The sequence below is a fragment of the Rhinolophus hipposideros genome, assembly GCF_964194185.1.
Source record: "Rhinolophus hipposideros genome assembly, chromosome: 22".
NCBI lineage: Eukaryota > Metazoa > Chordata > Mammalia > Chiroptera > Rhinolophidae > Rhinolophus > Rhinolophus hipposideros.
This window is the reverse complement of record NC_138068.1, coordinates 34,137,823-34,158,675: the sequence shown is the minus strand read 5'-3', so window position 1 is coordinate 34,158,675 and position 20,853 is coordinate 34,137,823. Positions and strand designations below refer to the sequence as shown.

Genomic DNA, 20,853 nt, shown 5'->3' with positions numbered 1-20,853 from the left:
AGGTAGCTCATCTTCCTTTTTTGGAGCACAATCACCACTTCTTCAGACAAGACTTTGTCGACTCTCTCAGATCTCTCAGACCAGGACCTACTCCATCACAAACCCCAATCCTACACTAACCCAACTACCTGCTCTCTTGTGCCTGGACCTGACCTCCCAACTGTTGCTGGAGAAAGTCACTGATGTGTTCTATCACCCTCAAATGCACCCTTCAAGAAAGTCCTGCCATCCTTTCATAGGCAGTCACAGCACTATCTACCTCTACTTCAGAGCACTTATCACAATTCTAACTTAACATTTATCTTTGTGGCAGGTGCTGGATGCTTGCCGCATCCAATTTATATTATAAGCTCCATGAAGATGACCTGCTTTCTCCTTACCAGTGTATTCCTAGTGCTTAGCCCCTATGCTTGCCATAGAGTTGCTCTCAAAATACGACTCTCAAATAGAATCTGAAAATGCTTTAAAGTACCTTACCTTGTAAATCTTCCATCAATTCAAACATTCCAGGATAGTTAACTTGAATTTCATCAGTGTCCTATTTATAAAGAAAAAGAAGTATCTGTTTGACATTCATCAGAAAAAAATCCAGATTCGAAAACAGGCCATAGAGATTACCCAGATCAATCTCTCATGGTAAGCAGGAATCTTCTCTACAATATTCTTCACAGATGTCATCTGGCTTATGCTTGATTTATGAAGAATTCAAATTGCAGAATAAATATTCACCATTTTAAGAGAACTCTTCCTAAAACTCCATCAAATGGACCTAGATCTCTCATTGGGAACAACACAGAATAAGTCTATTCTGCCCTCTACAAACCATTACCCTCTTCTTCAAGCCTAAAACTCTTCCAGGATACTGTAGGGGAACAGGATTTTCCCACCTCAAAATTTGTTTCTTTGGAATAAGAATTTAGGCTGATTATTTTTAAGAAAGAGCTTTTTACCCTTAACTGCCTAAAAGGATTTAGGCTCAGGTAGCACACTATCAACACAGATATCTACGAAGAATATGGGCTAGGTGTGGTAGGGGTAATTTGACAGGACTTGAAGACCTCTCTGCGTCCTACTCTCTCTAAGACATAGCTAACATTTGTTTAGCAAGCATTTGTTTTTCCATTTCCATGTAAACTGCCTTCCTCCCCTTTGAAGTCCCCGAATTCTACCCCTTCTCCTTAGTTCAGAATGGCATATAAGCCCCAATTGCCTGACTCTCTGTGGGTCCCCATATTCTTATGGAGCCCAGTATGTAAGAAATTAAATTTGATTTTCTCCTGTTAATCTGCCTCATGTCAATTTAATTCTTAGACCAGACAGACAGACCTAGAATAGAGGAGAAATTTCCCCCCGGAACACCATAATTTTCTTAAGCAGATGGGTTAGTCTTCTAGAAAAAATGTACATAGATCCTTACATGTTCTCACTACGTTTCTCTGTACATAGTCAATATCAATCTCTCTTAAAATGTGTCACTCAGAATCAAGCCAAACAGGGTCATCTCCCGAGATGTTTTCATTCTACTTCTAGTAATGCAGCAATGATGCATTGATCATTCAGGAGACGGGCGCATTGCTAACACCCTTTTCTCAAGTGAACTTTTGGGCAATGATGCCCCCATTGTTTTTGAGGCTTGACATAGGAGTTAACTGCTAGCAGAGTGGAAGAGACCACTGATGCTCCCCAAATATCCAGGTGCTTCTTGACACTTCCCAGCCACAAACAGACATTTACTGACCAAAGAAAATAGGAAGGGCCAAGCTAAGAAAGAGCTAATGAGCCTTTTCCAGGCCGTCTCTTCTGCTGTGGTGACTTTAGCAGACTCAAAGGCAAGATGGGGATGGGCTGCCCAACCAGCATGGGGCTGTGATGTAATAAAATTCTGTGTTAAGCACTAAGATGTAGGAGTTTGTCTTCATTGGAAACTAGCCTTCAATACAGGTCACCTACTTGTTTTTTTCACGTTTGCTATAAAAATCCTGCATGTATCTGAAACTTGTATCTTATTTGCACTAACCACTTTTGAAGTGTCTAAATCTTTTTGTGTTCTGTAACTTTATCTATGTTACCTATTCCTCCCAATTTTGGACTTTAATGTTGCTCAGTATCAAATATAAAGCCCAAAAGAACACTTATCAAAAACATCCACTCTAATTCCTAAAGAAATGCAAAACAAAATTATCAGTTATCTGTTTTTTTCCATCTTAGAGATATAAAGCATAACTAAGAATTCCCATATACTATTGATCAGGCATGTAAATTGATGCTACCTTTTGGAGAGTAATTTGACCCGCTGTCAAAATTTTAAATGCATCGCTTCTTTAAACCAGCAATTGCATTCCTAGAAATTAACCTGACAAATGTGCCAACAGTGTGTGAAAGGAAATTCATTGCAGCATTGTTTGAAAATATAAAAAAAATACCAAACACCCAAAATACAAACTGGAAACAATCTTAATGTCCAGTAATAGAGAACTGGTTAAAGAAATTAAAGTATACCTATTTAATGAAATACTATACAGCTGTTAAAAAAGAGTGCCATAGATATACATCTGCAGGGGAAGATCTCCAAGATATGTTATTGATTGAAAAAAACCAAGAATGCAATATAGAAAAAAAGCGAAAGAGTGTATATATACATATACACGTGTATATATATATATATATATGTATGTATATATGTATATACATATATATATAATTGCATATGTAGGTTTTAAGTGACATAGCTGTCTTCTGGTTTATGAGGGAAAATTGTTCTCAAAGCATGTACAAGACAGTTAATAAAGGTCACCTTTGGGGAGAGGTACGGAGTGTCAGAAGTCAGGAGGAGACTTCTTTTCACTTTAGAACTGCTCTATATTTATCTCGTTTCATTCCATATATACATTTTTAAATTTCCTCTTTAAAAAATATATGCATAGATCAGGTTGTATGTGTACTTTTTAAAAAGACCATCTCTGGGTAATTCATTTCTTCTATATAGTTTTCCACATTAAGAAGCTATTTTTAAAAAGAGATCCTAAGATTAAAAATAAAATTCCTTCCAAGCTCATACCCAGTCATTAAGCAATATCTTTTGAAAGTCATTTTTCAATGAAACCAACTAAGCACTATCTCCTTCTCAATCAAAATAGTACCACAACAGCTTTCTCAAAGGCCTTATTCAAATTAAGATGGACCATATCTGCAGTTTTCTCTAAATATACTAGTCTGGTAACTCTATTCTGAAAGGAAATGAGCTTCATTTTGAATGTCTCTGAAAATAATTCACTAGGAGGGTCATATAAATATAAATGTACCTATATGGTTTAATTTAACTTAATTTCGCTTGAAAAATAAGAAACTGACGCTGTATAAAAGCAATATATCTAATGCTGTATGCAACTTAAACCTGTATAATTGATTATATAAAAGCTTTTTTGGATGGGATTTTTAGAAAATGAATTAGGATACAATGTTAATACAGCACTTAAAAGACAGAGTGTATGTCTCAAGGAACATATTTATAGATTTATTATTAAATCAGCAAATATAATTTTATAAACCATTAAAGAAGAGTCTACACCAATATTTTTGTATTACATTCATGTTTGAGTCATTAATTTATTTCTGGAAAATATGGAAGGTATTCTGAATTAATACATTTCCCACTTAACAGAAATGTAGGCTTTTAAATGCTATGATGTCAGGTAAAGCATTTTTAGTAGAAATCTTTCTAAAATGTACAACCCACTTTACAACCATAGAAAACCGCATGGGTTAACATAATTTAACTTTCTTTTGAGGACTCAGGAGAGAAGTCCCATCTTGTTCCTAACAGGTAACAACTTTTGAGTCCCCTAATATCGTTGACTAATATGTATGACCTAGCACAAGTCCTTTAACATCACCTCATGAACAACTGCACTACACCTCTCTGCGTCACTAAATCCCCTCCGACACTTTTTAGCTGCTTTACATTCCTATTCAGAGATTCTCTTTATTTCACTTCAGTTTGTAACATAGCAACAGGGGACACAATTCTTAAGAGGATGGACTGTATAGACAATCTTTTTCTTATTATACGTGAAATAAATATTAGAGATTAATGCTTTAAACCACAATGCTTTAAATGCTTTCTGATCTGTTTTCAGTACAGTCCTCTCTCAAAATCTGATGAAAACTACAGGCTCTGTCCTTCACATATGAACAACAAAAAAATAAGTTTGCTTACAACGTCCAGTGTCAGCAGACCCTCTAAAGTCTACTGACAAGCCCTCTATAAATACAAGAACATCAGATAGGGATTTCTCCTGTTTTGTTCACTGCTATATCCAAAGTACCTAGAATAGTGCCTGGCACACAGAAGGTACTCAATAAATATTTGTTGTCAGACTGAATAAATAGATGAAAACACAATACAAAGATAGTCATTTCAGAATTGTTTCTATTAGCAAAAAGAAACAAACACACACAAAACTTGGAACAAACCTAAATGTTGTTCATTAGGGAAATAAATAAAACAGTGGTACAGTCATACTAGGGAATAGTACACAGAAGTTAAAGAGGGCAAATATATCCATATTGATTTGGGAAACAATCTAAAATGTACTGCTAAGAATAAAAAATAAGTTTTGGAAATATATACATACATATGTATGTTTGTATGTATTATGGTAAAGTATTTGTTGTTTAAAAAAAAAAGTGGACCATTCATTACATACCAAATTGATGATAATAAACTACTTCTTGGGCAGCAGTACTCTAAGTATGGTTTGGAGAATCCTTGGGTCCCTGGAGCCCTTCCGCAGGTCCACGAAGTCAAATTATTTTCATGACAATAATACTAAGATATTTGACTTTTTCACCTCTCATCCTCTCATGAATATACAATAGAATTTTTTCAGAAGTTACATGACACGTGATATTGCAATAGATATGAATTCAATAGCAGACATGAGAATCTTGATTTTATGTCATATGCTAAAGAAATATATAAAAATGTAAAGAAATGACATTCTTTTCTCTCAATTTTTTTTCTTTGGGAACCTACAGTTAGTTCTTTTTCACAAAAAATAGGCTATTTATGTTAACATGTAATAGGTACATTATTGTCAGTTTTAAATGAATACTAAAATTCAGTTTTAACTTCCTAATATGGTTAATATTGATAGATATAACCCACATAAACAAAAGCCCTTTAAGGTCATTAGTAATTTTAAGTGTGTAGAGGGGTCATAAGACCAAAATTTTGAGAATTGCTACTCTCAGGAGAGAGCTAAGATTTGGGAGATTTAAGGGAGGGGAATGACAGACTTTCACTTTATCTGTACAGTATAATGTTTACAACCAAAATATATTTATTATTATTTACATAATTTAAAATGTATTAAAAATATAGTGAACCCTCAATGTACAATTGCCTATATTTAAAGCATTTGTTTTAATCACAAAGCAGAACCTTCACATGAAGCATTTTTCCCATTTTCAGCTGCCCAACGTCTCAGAATGCAGTTTCTACTGACTCATGCCATTTAAAAGTTTACAAGACAATTATGAAATCTTGAGGGTTGTCATCAGCACCTAGCCTATTGTCTCTTCCCTTCCATCGAAGCCCCTTTCCAACATCAGAGGCCCTGCTGGTCTATACCAAAAGAAAAGAAGGATATCACAATTCATTTTTGGTTGGTTGATTTTATGAAATATAATCACGCTGAATCACCTTAAACAGTTACTTTGATTTTAATTATGCAATGAGAAGCTTTCTCCATCAAGAAATTCCTAATTGGTCTAGTCAGATTTAGAGATGTTTCTAGGTCTGAGGGGTTTGGAAAATCATAGCAAGTCTACTCAACCAATCTCTGAAGTAACTAATGGCATCCTTTAGAATTACTTTGTTATTGAAAGGAGATGGAAGGGGGTAATCATTGTCTCTCGGATGACTTCTTATTGAAAGCCTTGGCCAGGAAAGCGCTAGGAGCAGAGTGAGGGAGCAGAGTGAGGGAGCAGAGTGAGGGGGAGAGGGGAATGCAGGAGCTAATATTTATTATATACCAAGGTGCAGGCACTTCACCATTTATCTTGTTTAATCCTAGCAATCACCTGAGGTGAATAATATTTGCATTAAAAAAAAAAAAGAATGTTCAGAGAGATGAAATAAATTCCCAATTCCCTAAGCTAGTAAAGGGGGAAGTTAAGGATACAAATTATACCTGTCAGACACCAATGCCCTGTACCATCATTGCTGACTCTGTTTATTCTGCCCTGGGGGCCTATGGGTCCTCTTTCCAGATCTCTCCAGCCCTAATGGAATACAGCCCCTGTCCTACCTTCTCTAACCCTGACCTAACCCTAGGCCTTGCAAACGCACATTCTTTCATTTCGACCTCACATGGTGCTATTTCAGTTGAGGGATGGTGGTAGAAGCAGTGTGTAAAAGCTCCTATACATCCCCTTTCCCCGATCACCTGGAATGCTCTAATTCTCTTACTACACCTACTCGAGATTTGAAGATTCTGATGGAGTTGTATGTCTTAGAAAATGGCTTCCTTGTTAACTGAGGTATATTGCTTTTGAGCTGCTAATTCAGGAAAACAAATACTAAAAATTTTACAATTTTACCTTGTGTCAATCAAGATGTGTTTATATAAACTAAATTAAAAGAGAAAGTGCCAAAACCTTTCCATAATACCATCAGTACCTTTAGTTTTCTATCTTTAAAAGGAGATGTTTCTGAACTGTGTAATTAATGGGTTACTCGAGTCTTGATAGTTACCACAGTGAGTGTATTAAAGCCAGCTCTCCCGAGCAGATGTCCGAGGTCATTGACAGCAGTAAAAGGAGAAACGTGTGGAGAAAATCCTCCTTCCCTTTCCGTTTCTGCTAACTGTAATGAACACCGAAGTTCATAGAGTGTATCACCTCCAAACATTGCGCCGATAAAAACCCCATCTGGCTTTAAAACATAATGAATCTGTAATAAATACAAAACAAAACTTTTCAAAATTTTATATTCAAAAACATTAAAAGAATAAACATACTGTGTCTAAATCAATATTTTATGAGTACCATTTTCATTCTGTCAAATTAAAATCAGATAATGTAAGATAATTTAATAAACAGCACCTAAGGCAATAACTGTCAGAAAGTCATTGCAGTAAGATATTGTTCTAAAGATAGACAACACACACATTTACAGTATTAGTGTCTATAAAATATGTTGTATATTTTAAAATTTTCTAACAGACACAACTTACTTTTAAAATCAGACAAATACTGAAAGAAAAAAACTTATCGTGTGGTATACTGCAAAAACCACTATTTTCCCTGTATTTGTGCCCTCTGAAATACCACTTTGTAACAACTCCATTAAGAGATGGAGCCTATTCCCCCTCTCCTTGAATCTGGGCTAGCCTTGTGACTTGCTTTGACCAAAGGAATGGAGTGTAAGTGACAGTGTGTCAGTGTGAAGCCAAGGTCTCAAATGGCCTTGCATTTCCACCTGCTCTCGTGGAGCCCTGTCTGGCCCCTGTGTTGTGAACAAGCTAGGCTGGTGAAGGATGAGGGACATGCAGAGCAGGGATCGGCCAGGTGTCCCAGCTGAGGCCATCCTTGACCAGCAAGCCCCAAGACAATCGAGCAGCAGATCACAGACACATGGCTGAGCCAAGCCAGAACCTGAAGAATTTCCCAAGTCCAGCCCAAATTCCCAACCCACAAAATTGTAAGCTAAGTAAATTGTTTTAAACCACTAAGTTGGGGTGGCCTGATATGCAAACAAAAGTTAATTTATAGAGAAACCAATATGATTTACAACATTAACCAAGAAACACATTAGTTCTTAAGGAGAAGTAACTAACTTATTTTCTAGCTTGAAAATAAAAACACTTTTTAATCAATAACTTAAGCAAAATAGTGGCTGGAATGAATTCCAGAATCCCATATGTTTACTCACTGACTCTCTTAGAACTACAATCTGTAACTAGTTTTGACTCTGGCTATTCTCAGCAACAAGGAACATTACAGGAAAGGATGATTCCAAAGTAAACCACGACCCAAATCACAGTAGGCTCTTCTAATCAAAGCATCCATTTTGAATTTATATTAAATATGTCATTTATATATTTATTACAAAATATTGTTTTATAATATTGTATATTACAAAATATAAAAATATATTTACTACAAAATCTGAAGCAATTACAAAACAGTATGTAAGCAAACCAACTGTAAAATCCTTGGTTTCTTCCCTCCGGCCCCTTTAGCGTTAGTACCTTCTCTAGTCACCAAGCTCTAATATAATATAGCACGTACCTAAGATTTAGTCCTCAGCTCTCTGCAGCTTCTCTCAACCTCCGAGGACTTATCAATTCTCATGGATTTCACAATGATGACCTTCCAATTTTTAGCTTTAGTTTGGACATCTTTCCAGAACTCTAAACTCATCTTCAACTTCCTGTGCCACGGACATTCATCGCTTGGCAAACTTAGCCCCCCAACACATCCACCACACATACAACCCTTATTCTCAAACCAACTCCCCTTTCCAATGGCCATATTTCTGTTCATTACCATTTCCTATTCCCTTTATGATGCTTACCATTCTTTCTCTACTTTTACTAATCATTCTCCCAGACATCCAGACTCAAAACTTGAAGATGAGCTTTACTCCTCCCTCTGTCTGATCTTGAGATCTAACTATCCACCAAACTGTCAATACTTCCTTTGCACAGTCTTAAATACCTCTCTTCCTTTTAACTCCCACCACTGCCACCGAGGTTTAGTTTATCTCTTTAACTTAACCAACTTCTGGCATCGGTTTTCTAATCAGCAAAATGAAGATACTATCTTGCAGAGTTATTTAACACATATATGAAACAGAGCATAGTGGCTGGCAAATAATATGTGCTTAAGATATGGTAGTTATTATCCAGCCCACCACCTTTTTAATCATGTCACTTTCCTCTTCAAAATTCTCAGTGGCTCTGAACCACATAAAGAATAAACTCCAAATTCCTTAATCTATCACCAAAGTCCTCCTAAATCTAGTGCCAATATACCTCATCTCCCAGCGCTACGCTTATTCTCCAAACAGGCTTCCTCTTTGTCCTTTCACGCTCCTGAGGCTCTTACACCTCCCACCTATCCTGATTCTGCCTTTCTGGAACACCTTCCTACTCCAAATCTGACCTATGCTCTAAGGCCCCATTCAAGTAATTCCTTCCTCTTGAAGTTTTCTTGGCAGCTCCAAGCCACAGTGACCTTCTCTCCTCTGAACACAATGCTTTTTACCTACCACTCATCTGTTTAGTAATAAATATCAACCAACAAACATTTATCTACCACTCTCTAAGTATAAGGCATGGGGAAGAAACAAATAAAAACAAATAGGTTCCTACCCATAAAAAATTTATAGGCCATTAAGGAGGAAAAGAAACCCACTCAGAAAATGTCTTATGATATCAATATTATTTTGTACAACTTAGTGAAGTTTTCATATACATTTAAAACAGCTCCATAATTAGATTTCTTGAATCCCAGGGAGGGGGGAAATCACTCAATGTACTTAATATACCAAAGGGCACCAAGTATATCCGACCCACAGAAGATAATACTTGATTTGCTTCCATTTCCAACTGTCAGAAGTATAAAACAGAAAACATCTATATGTTTCCATGTGAAAAAAGAAACATCTATAGGTTCCTAATAATAAATAACACAGGCTATCAGAATCAACATTAAGTTTCTTACCTGTTCCAGTGCTCTAGGGAGGTCATTCACCCAATGCAAACTAAAATATGAAAACACGTATTTGTTCTAGCTTAATTCATATAATTAATTACTATAAGTAATGATAAGCCACAAAAAAGTGTTAACTTTAAGTATGAAATTGCATTAAAAAAATCACTGATTGTTTTCATAAAAGTTTTAAAATAAAAAAATATTCCTAGGGGAAAAACGTTCCTTCTGTCACACTAGAAAATGTGACAGTATTCACTTTACCGATGTGATTATCTGTCCAATTATGTTTCACTGAATAAAGTAAAAATCAATTTTCGAAAGAAGACATGAAAAGATGCTCAACATCACTAATCATTTGGGAAATGCAAATCAAAACCACAATGAGACATTACCTTATACCTATTAGGATAGCTATTATCAAAACGACAAGAGATAACAAATGCTGGCAAAGATGTGGAGTAAAGGGAATCATTGTGCATTGTTGGTGAGAATATAAACTGGTACAGCTGCCATAGAAAACAGTATGGTTCCTCAAAAAATTAAAAATTGAACTACCATATAATCCAGCAATCACACTTCTGGGTATATATCTGAAGGAAATGAAAACACTATTTTTTTTTTAATTTATTAGTTTCAGGTGTACAAGACAAGGTAATACTTAGACGTTCATCATTTATATCCTTCACACTGTGAACCCCCCTCCCCCCATCCACTATCCCTCCGACCTCACTGAAAACACTATTTCAAAGCGATATCTGCACCCCCATGTTCAGTGCAGTGTTTTTCTCAATAGCCAAGATACAGAAACAACCTAAGCATCCATTAATGGATAAATGGATAAAAACATGGTATAGATACGTACTGTTACACAGCAATGTTACTCAGCAATAAAAAAGAAGGAAATCCTGCCTTTTGGGACAATATGGATGAACCTTGAGGGCATTATGCCAAATGAAATAACTCAAAGAAAAAAATACTCTAAGTTATCATTTATATGTGGAATCTGAAAAAGCCAAACACACAGAAACAGAGTAGAATGGTGGTTGCCAGGGGCTGGGGGTTGAGAGAAATGAAGAGATGTTGGTCAAAGGGTATAAATTCCCAGCTATAAAATAAATAATATTTTGGGATCTAATGCACAGAATGGTGACTATAAATAACACAGTGTTATATACTTGAAGGTTTTTTAGAGAGTAGATCTTAAATGTTAATCACCACACCCTATATATATATATATAAAACACCCTGGATTTTTTAAGATCATAACAGAAAAAAACAAAAAAAAACAAATCCAGAGCTCTATATACTGAAAACTTAATTGAAGAAACCTCTTGCATTGTCTTTTGACCCCATCTACCCTCTCCCAGTGCGTCGTGACATGTGACGACAAGAATCACAGTCTCCATACAGTACAGTCACACTTTCCTGGTGGAGTTGGCATCCTCTTATGCTGATTTCCAGGACAGCACTGAATACCTATTTCACACCATACTGTGTTAAGCTCACATTTATCTTTCATAATGCTTTCTAACAACTGTTACATACTTTAAAAATTAAGGAGGTCGTATTTTAAGCTCTATCACACTTGTGGGGAAACTGAAAGCAACAGAATTAGTTACTTGCAAATAGCAAGCAGATGAGCCTAAGTTAAAATTCAGGTTCTGACTTCCTTCTTTCCCTTAGACCAAGGCTCTGTAATGTTTTTCATTTCATGATAGATTCTGAGTGTTTATCAAAATTTTTTCAGCAAAAGATTGTGAACACTTTTCTAAATTTGTTCAGCACAGGTCAAAAAGCAGGGAGAAGTCACAAAGCCACTGAAGGCACTCAACAGCAAGGGTGACCAATTTCCCCAGCTGGCTCGGGACTGAGGGGTTTCCTGGACACAAGCCTTTCAGTGCTGATACTGGCAAAGTCAGCGGCAAACCATGATGATTAGTCACCCTAAAAACAGGTGTCAGAGGATTGTTCTGAGCATGTTGAATCTTTGAAAGACAATCTGACAACAACAGGGAAGGAGAATAAGGTACCATACAGAATACTTTATTTTCTCTATTAGATACCAAGTTCTTTGAGGACAGGATTCCTGTTTGAATTCATTTTTGTATTCCCCCAAAGTATCTAGCTCAGTGCTTTGCATAATATAATTTATTCAATAAATATCTATAAAACATGCTTGTAATAAATGTAGAGGGACATGGTAGAAAGCACAAAGGGAAAAACAGTATCCTTTAGAACTACATTACTGTGTAGAAGAATTAAAATCGAAGGAAATGCCAGCTTTCCCTTATTTACTGAAGGAAATAAGACTGAGTTCATAAGGGTGATCTAACATTGGAATATTCGAATCAGAATACTCCTGCCCCCATCGATATCAATTCCAGAATACTAAGTTACACTGGGGAGGAAAGGAAAATGCTTCTATCACAGATGAGCTTTAGCAAATTAAGGAAAGTTGAGGGGAAAAAAAACACGTTGCGATATTATATCACATTATCTCCACTAGGGAGATATAATCCATAGTTCTTTACCAGAGAAATCTTACAGCTTATAAACCAAGAAAACTGGTTTGTGACTTTAACAACAACAAAAAAGATATTAAGAATTTACTCTACTATCTATTTTCTTTACCTCATAATATTAAAACTTTATAGCATAAATTATCTATTAATAACATTTATTATTTTAAAGTACAAATGGATTACCAACCTTAAACTGCTAACCACCAGGTCAAATGTATTTTCTCTGAAAGGAAGGAATTCTTCATCAGCTAAAACACTGATAGTAGGAATTTCCGTTTCTGAGGTATTTTTCTAATGGTTAAAAAATAGAAGTTTAAAACATTTATATAAAATTATTATTCCTCATGTGAAAATATATTATTACATCACTGAATCTACCTTAATGTTAAAATTAAAGAATTGAAGGCCTTTCAGAATTAAAAAATAAAATACAATAAAGTCTCAATTATTAATACAACCACTGTTTGTTAAACCTAAATCAATGTTGTATGTACTTGGCAGTTTCTATACCTTCCAAAAAAAAAAAAAAGGGAGCCACAGAGTAGGCACTCAAAAAAATATTTCTTAGATGACACTTAGCACCAGCCATAAAATCTGGCTAGTCGGTTGGAGAAACATAAACAGGATATCTATCTCACACCAAAACAAATCTCAGAAAGCTAAAAGTTTCAGTGGAATAATTGAAACCATAAAAGTACCAGATGAAAATATGGATGAATGTGTTTATATTCTTCAGAGAAAATACCTAAGTAAACATGACTCAAAAGCCAGAAACTGTAAAGGAAAAGATTGGTAGATTTGATGATAAATTAATAAAAAAAAAAACTCTCAAAAGCAATAAATAATGTAAGCAACATACTTGAGAAAATATTTACAACATAATTGATGAAAGATTAATATCGCTCAAAAATAAGTTCTTACAAACCATCTAAAATTAAAATACGCCAAGGCTAACGTAGAGAAAGGACAGGCACAGGCACATCACAAGATTACTTACAAAATTCACAAATTAAAAAATACCAATAGCCAAATATCAGTAGCCAAAAGACTTATCAATAGCTATTTTGGTTGTACTAGTGATCAAAGAAATCCAAGTAAAAATAATGAGATTCTACTTTCTGCCTATCAGATTGACAAAGACAAAAACAACTGGCCCAATGTTGCCAAAGAGAAAAAAAAAGTACTTCCATATAATGTTATTATTCAATCTTTCTAAGGTTAGTCTGGAATCCATAAATTCCACTATTAGGAATTTATTCCTAGGGAGAAAAAGAAATCAAACACACAAAGTTGCTTTATATGATGATGTTCATGACAGTGTTGGTTATTGAGAAACTAAAAATATAACTGTCCTTCAATACAAATTTAGGTAAATAAACTATGGAATATTCACATATTGGAATACTATACAGCCATTTAAAAAGATGGTGTGTGCATGTATGCTGTTCACTGATATAAAAAGAATGATATTCTGTGAAAAACACGGTTTGTTAGCATAATACCATCTACATAAAACTATATGTTGCGGATTTAGTTATGTATCTACAAAGGTGGAGAACAAAATGTCATCAGTGGAGGCCTCTGGTGGGAGTGTTGGGACTAGGGGTGGTTTTTCTTTTTTCCTTTATATTTCTTGTATTGTTTAATTCTTTTTTGTGTGTGATATATTTATAATAATTTTTAAAAAGCTACTTTCATATTGAAGGAAATAAAAATAAAGAAATAAAGAATTAAAAATAAAACCAGGAGATCAGAAACCAATAGTGTTAAAAAGCTACCTACCAAAGCATGTTCTGCTACGTCTGCTTGGAAAAACTTCCCAACAGTTTCCTGCAATAAAATAATTAAAGCTGATCAGATAATACAAAAACAAACACACAAAAATTCAGTAACAATAAAACAAATGTTGAAATTGCTATAGAAGAATGTGATAGCTACAGATTAATTTTCAACTTTGCGAGGATATTTTTCTGCATAAAACCAGTATGGTACATAAACAACTTTAATAATACATATACACAGATTAAATATATGCAGCCATATTTATATTTAATATATGAAACTATATTTAAGAAAATAGAGAACACAGGTATAAATAATCAACGTCCAGGGCCGGCCCGGTGGCTCAGACGGTTAGAGCTCCATGCTCCTAACTCCGAAGGCTGATGGTTCGATTCCCACATGGGACAGTGGGCTCTCAACCACAAGGTTGTCAGTTCAATTCCTCGAGTCCTGCAAGGGATGGTGGGCTCTGTCCCCTGCAACTAAGATTGAACGCGGCACCTTGAGCTGAGCTGCCGCTGAGCTCCCAGATGGCTCAGTTGGTTGGAGTGTGTCCTCTCAACTGCAAGGTTGCCAGTTCGATTCCTCGCGGCGCCCCCTACAACTAGCAACAGCAACTGAACATGGAGCTGAGCTGCGCCCTCCACAACTATGACTGGAAGGACAACTTGAAGCTGAACAGCACCCTCCACAACTAAGATTGAAAGGACAACTTGACTTGGAAGAAAAGTCCTGGAAGTACACACTGTTCCCCAATAAAGTCCTGTTCCCCTTCCCCAACAAAATCTTTAAAAAAAAAAAATCAACATCCTTCCACCACTGGGTTAAGCCTTGTGTATTAACTTTTCCAAAGCATAATATGCCAGGAGTTACTGTATTGCCCCGAAAATAAGACCAGGTCTCATATTAATTTTTGCTCCAAAAGATGCATTAGGGCTTATTTTCAGAGGATGTCTTATTTTTTCATGTACAAAATCTATATTTATTCATGCACAAAAATCTACATTTATTCAAACACAGTCACGTCATCTTATTCTGGAACGTCTCAAACTCTTCTGTAACTCTTCAAACTCTGAATTTCGGCTTGAATTTCTTGTGACTCCATTTCCTGTAGAATCGTTGGCCCCAATCTCTCATGTCCAGCAATAGAGCTCTCCTTAAATGAGCACTCTTGTTCATGTAGCCTGCTCGTAGTGCATTGGCAACACAGCTGTCAGTGATTTTTATACCACGAATTCTCCACCCAAGTCATGATCTCTTGCAGACTAGGCTTCACAAAGTTTCCACGCTGATTTCTCTCCATTCTATTTCCAATGTAGTCATTGATTTCCACGTGCAAATGGTCCTCGAATGGTTTGTTTATTACAATATCAAGAGTCTGGAGATAGGCAGTCATTCCTGCGGGAATCATTATTTGATCTATTCTTCTCTCTGCATGGAAGTTCATGTCTTTAGCATGGTGAGTGCTGGCTGAATCCCAGACTAGCAGACCTCTTTGGCCACTTTGCAAAACAAGTGGCAGCATTAAATTGACCCACTTCCTTATAACTCCTTGTGCGCACCAGGCTTTTTCAGTTTCAAGAACATAAATGCCTGAAAAACATTCAATCTTATCTTTCGTGCCCTTAGTGATAATTAGAGGTGAGGCTTTCTTTCCATCCAGATGAACTGCCAAAATACAGGTAACACGTGCACTTTTGTAACCAGTGGAGGGAATGTACATTGAAGAGGCACCCCTCTGATCAACTATCGTTTGAGATCCTTGGCCCATAAACACTGCAGTTTCATCTACAGCAATCATGTTGGAGAGTGGGCATTTAGAAAAGTCGGTGCTATCAACAAAGGACTTGAATGCACGTGCACGTTTAATAACTTCAGTATCTTCCAGTTTGAACAGTGTTGTTGATCTTAGAGACAGTTCATATCGCTGAAGGAAGCCATCCAGCCTGTGTTGTGATGCTTTGAATTCTTCTGGGAGTATTTCTAACTATGGTGCCATTGTAAGGGCAAATGCTTGAGTATCAGCCCTGCGCACAACTAAAACCTTTGTTCTGCTGTCAGCAATCCATTCACAGATGATGTCCTCCAGCTCAGGAAATAATGGTTGCCGACCTGATCCCCACTTGCTCTTCTTAGCATTTCCCTCGTCCACCAGTTGACTGAGTTTATGGTACTCTGCTCACCATTTCCGGACCATTCAGAAATCCAACTTCTTCTCTTTACAAAAAGCCGTAAGATTCTTGCTCCGGGAGTCCTCCACGATTCCTTTCTTGTACTTGACGGAATAGCTCTCTTTTTGCACTCATCTTGTCTGGTGGTCAAAATATTATTCCTTTTAAATCTACCATTAAATCAAGTGTTAATTGAAGACTTACAAGACAGGAGTGGCAACAAAAATGATGACAGTTAAGAATCATCCACACAAAAGCAACGAAAAATTGCAGGCACTAAAATTCAGAAAACGTTTCTTTATTTCACACAAGTGCATTAAGTACATCCATTACAACACACGACATATTGAATTATGAAGATTCATATTAGACACAACCATGTCTGTTTGTTATCAAGTGCGCACGTTATTCGTGCATTGTCTGCACTCCAATTGGTCATTTGGCAAAAGTCTCGAGTTCATGTTCATATAGGTGTTTACTTCTCATCCAAAGACACCCACTTGGGTATTTACAAATACTTAATTACAATTTGTATTATCATTTATTTTAAGTATTAATGCCAATATTATTTATTTATATTTAATTATATATTAATATTATTATTTTATAATTCAATACATCCATCGTGTATTGCAATGGACGTACTGAATGCATCCATCTGGCTGACGATCTTAACTGGGGCTTATTTTTGGCATAGGGCTTATATTACGAGCATCCTGAAATATCATGCTAGGACTTATTTTCTGGTTAGCTCTCATTTTTGGGGAAACACGGTAGTGCTGCAGTAACCACAGGGGTGTATATATCTTTTCAAATTAGTGTTTTGGATTTAAAAATTTTTTTTAAAAAACTCCATACTGTTTTCCACAGTGGCTGCACCAATTTGCAATCCCACCAGCAGTGTACAGATTCCTTTTCTCCACATCTTTGCCTTGTTGTTTGATGATTTATTTATGATTGTCATTCTGATAGATGTGAGGATATCTCATTGCATTTCTCTGATGATTAGTGATGTTGAACATTTTTTTCAAATGTCTATTGGCCATCTGTATGTCGTCTTTGGAGAAATGTCTATTCAGGTCCTTTGCTAATTTGTTAATTGGATGGGGTTTTTTGTTTGTTTCTATTTGGTGTTGAGTTGTATGAGTGCTTTTATAATTTTGGATAGTAACCCGTATCAGATGTATCACTGACAAATATCTTCTTCCATTCAATAGTATATCTTTTTGTTTTGTTGATGGTTTCCTTCACTATGAAAAACCTTTTTAGTTTGATGTAGTCCCATTTGTTTATTTTTGTTTGTTTGTTTCCCTTGCCCAAGGAGATACATCAGTAAAAATATTAATAAGTGTAATACGTCTGCGAGTTTACTTCCTATATTTTCTTATGGGAGTTTTGCTTTCGGGTCTTACATGTAAGCCTTTAATCCATTTTGAGTTTATTCCTGTATATGGAATAAGAAAGTGGTCTAGTTTCATTTTTTGGCTTGTGCCTGTCCAGTCTTCCCTGCACCATTTGTTGATCAGACTGTCTCTACCGCAGTGTGTATTCTTGTTTCCTTTGTTATAGATTAAATAACCACATAGGCATGGATTTATTTCTCAATTCTACCGTGTTCCACTGATCTATGTGTCTGTTTTTATGCCAATCTATGCTGTTTTTATTACTATGGCCTTGTAGTATAATTTGATATCAGATAGCATGATACCTCCAGCTTCGTTCTTTCTCAGGATTGCTGTGCCTATTTGGGGTCTTTTATGGTTCCATATAAATTTTAGGATTAATTGTTCTAGTTCTGTAAAAAAAGCCATTGGTAATTTGATAGGGATTGCCTTGAATCTATAGATTGCTTTTGGTAGTGTGGACATTTTTAATCATATTAATTCTTCCTATCCGTGAACATGATATATGCTTCCATTTATTTGTATCTTCTTTAATTTCTCTCTTAAATGTCTTATAATTTTCTGGGTATAGGTCACTTACTTCCTTGGTTAAATTTATTCCTAGGTTTTGTTTTGTTTTTTGATGCAATTGTAAATGGGATTATTTTCTTTTTTTTCTCCCTTTCTTCCAGCTCCCCTCCTCCCACTCCAGTTCAAGCTGTTGTTTCTCAGTCTAGTTGTCTAGGACACTGCTCCCTGGCCCATGTTGGTATTATGAGCCTTGCGCTCCCCCTGGCTGAGGCAGTTGGTCGGCCGTTGGCTGCTCACAGCAGTTCACGGCAGCTCTCGCCGGCTGCTGGCCACTCATGATGGCTGCCAGTCACTCATGGCAGCACACAGTAGCCCACAGCAGCCCATGCCAACTCTGGCTGCTCACGGCTGCCCAGCTCCAGGGAGAGCTGTTGTTCACAATCTTAGCTGTAGAGGGCGTAGCTCACTGGCCCATGTGGGAATTGAACAGGCGAACTCCATGTTAGGGGCGTGGCGCTCCAACCACCTGAGCCACCAGGCCAGCCGGGATTGTTTTCTTAATTTCACTTTCTGATAGTTATTGGTGTATAAAAATGCAGCCAATTTCTGAATATTAATTTTGTATCCTGCTACTTTACTGAATTCATTGATCAGTTCTAATATTTTTTTGGTGGAGTCTTTGCTGTTCTTTCTATATAGTATCGTGTCATCTGCAAATAATGAGTTCTACATTTTCCTTTCCCATTTGGATGCCTTCCATTACTTTTTCTTGTCTGACTGCTGTGGCTAGGACTTCTAGTACTATGTTAAATCAAAGTGGTGAAAGTGAGCATCCTTGTCTTATTTCCAATCTTAAGGAGAACGCTTTTTGCTTTTCCCCATTGAGTATGATATTAGCTGTGGGTTTGTCATATACAGCCTTTATTATGTTGAGATATGTTCCCTTTATTCCCACTTTGCTGAGAGTTTTTATCATAAACAAATGCTGGATTTTGTCCAACGCTTTTTCTGCATCTCTTGATATGACCATATGATTTTTATTCTATGTGGTGTCACGTTAATTGATTTGCTGATATTGAACCCACCTTGCATATCAGGATAAATCCCACTTGATCATGGAGTATGATCTTTTTAATATATTGCTGAATTTGGTTTGCTAATATTTCGTTGAGGATTTTTACATGTATGTTCATTAGGGATATTAGGGGGGGATGCTTAAGTGGTTTTATTTTCCATGTGTTTCACTTATCCTCCCTTCCTTCCCAAAGGATTAACACTTTCTACTGTGTTCTCTTTTCTCCACTGTCCTACTTCCTCCATCACCATCTCTACCAATCTTCAATCTCTGTCTTCCCCTCACCTTACAACAGGCATATGCCTCCGAATCTTGAAAAATCTTCTCTAATCACCTTGTAGTTGTTCGTAATTCGTAAGTCTTCTCACTAATGTCTTTCTCCTCAATTTTTGGTAATCAATTTCCACTTTCACTGCTCCACTAAAACAATCAGCAACTACACAGTATGTCTGCTCTCTATTTCACTTGACCTCTTTGAACCACAGTACTCTTGATAGTCTCTTAGAAACTTCTTCAGAACTTGCTATTCTGAGTCTCCTCTTTTGCTAGAGAAGCCAATCCTGTCCATTTTACCCACATCCTCTTATCAAAGAATTTCCTGCCCCCAACTTGGAAAGGTTACCCTACAACTATGTGACTACTGCTGATTACCTGAGGACAGTTGGTGTGCAGGCAAATGTTTAACTACAGGCTCTCAAAAAAGAGACGCCTTGAGTTGTAGTGTTTTACCAGTTTCCATGGTGTAATGATTCCAATGGCAGATTTCATGCTACCAACATGATGTTGCTAAATGTGGAGTTGGGAAGAGATGTGCACAATTGACTCTCACAAGCCAGTTCTAGCACACCAGACTATCGCTCTCTCTCACTTGAAAACTTAAACCGAAAGACTTAGAGATAAGGTAGAAGACCCCAGAGTTGAGACAGCATGCAGACTTTGGCGGTGAGGTAGTGGACTGCTGGTAAATATTTAATAACTGGCTATTAGTGGGTGACTGCTTATAGCATTTGCCAATTTCCATGGTATTAATACTCCCACAATGGCTGGTTTCAAACGATTAATACAATGTCATTGAATACAGAGATGCTAACAATCAGCTCTCATGTGCTGGTAGGAGCTAGCTTGAGCACACCAGTGGGTGTAGGTTACTCATGTTGGGGCCACATCTACTGATAAACACCAGAGATAGTGTGCAGGGAAAAATAAGAAAGAAGGCAACCATGTATATCTATATAATCCCAGAGAGCAAGTGAACAGGAGGGTTTTATTCTGATGTTTCAAAGTCCTCATCCCTTGTGGTACCTGTCTGTACTTTGAGATCCTTGAGTGACATATAAGCCTCTAAGTAATAAATGTCCCTGATTTCAACTGGCTTCAGTGGGTTTCTGCTTTTTATAATCAAAAGATAATTTAAGATTATAAACTGTTCCTGGCATTCTTGCTGGCTCCTCCTCATTCTCCCACCCCTAGAACCAACTGTGGAAGGTTCCTTTCTATATTCTTGCCCCAGAGAGCTGACCTATTCCTATGGCTTTAACTGTCAGCTCTGAAAGAGGCTTCCAAATGAGAACAATAGCTTCCACTTAGCCAAAGTTAACATGTCTCACGTAAGCCTCTTGCCAACCTGTCGAAATATATTATTGCTCACATTTTACATAAACTGACGC

General features: G+C 36.6%; 1 protein-coding gene across 4 annotated transcripts in view; it reads right to left on the bottom strand.

Annotated features, from left to right (window-relative positions):
• Positions 1 to 20,853, bottom strand: part of NDUFAF5 (NADH:ubiquinone oxidoreductase complex assembly factor 5) — a gene marked incomplete at its 5' end in the record, with an annotated part of 38,462 nt that overhangs the window by 8,238 nt on the left and 9,371 nt on the right. For all 4 annotated transcript variants that reach the window (XR_013992328.1, XR_013992329.1, XM_081034660.1 and 1 more), the window contains 5 exons: positions 478 to 538; positions 6,758 to 6,955; positions 9,733 to 9,772; positions 12,433 to 12,536; positions 14,028 to 14,075. Coding sequence is in view for 2 of the 4 variants with exons in the window: in XM_081034660.1 (XP_080890786.1) it covers positions 478 to 538; positions 6,758 to 6,955; positions 9,733 to 9,772; positions 12,433 to 12,536; positions 14,028 to 14,075 (451 nt within the window). The remainder of the gene's footprint in view (positions 1 to 477; positions 539 to 6,757; positions 6,956 to 9,732; positions 9,773 to 12,432; positions 12,537 to 14,027; positions 14,076 to 20,853) is intronic.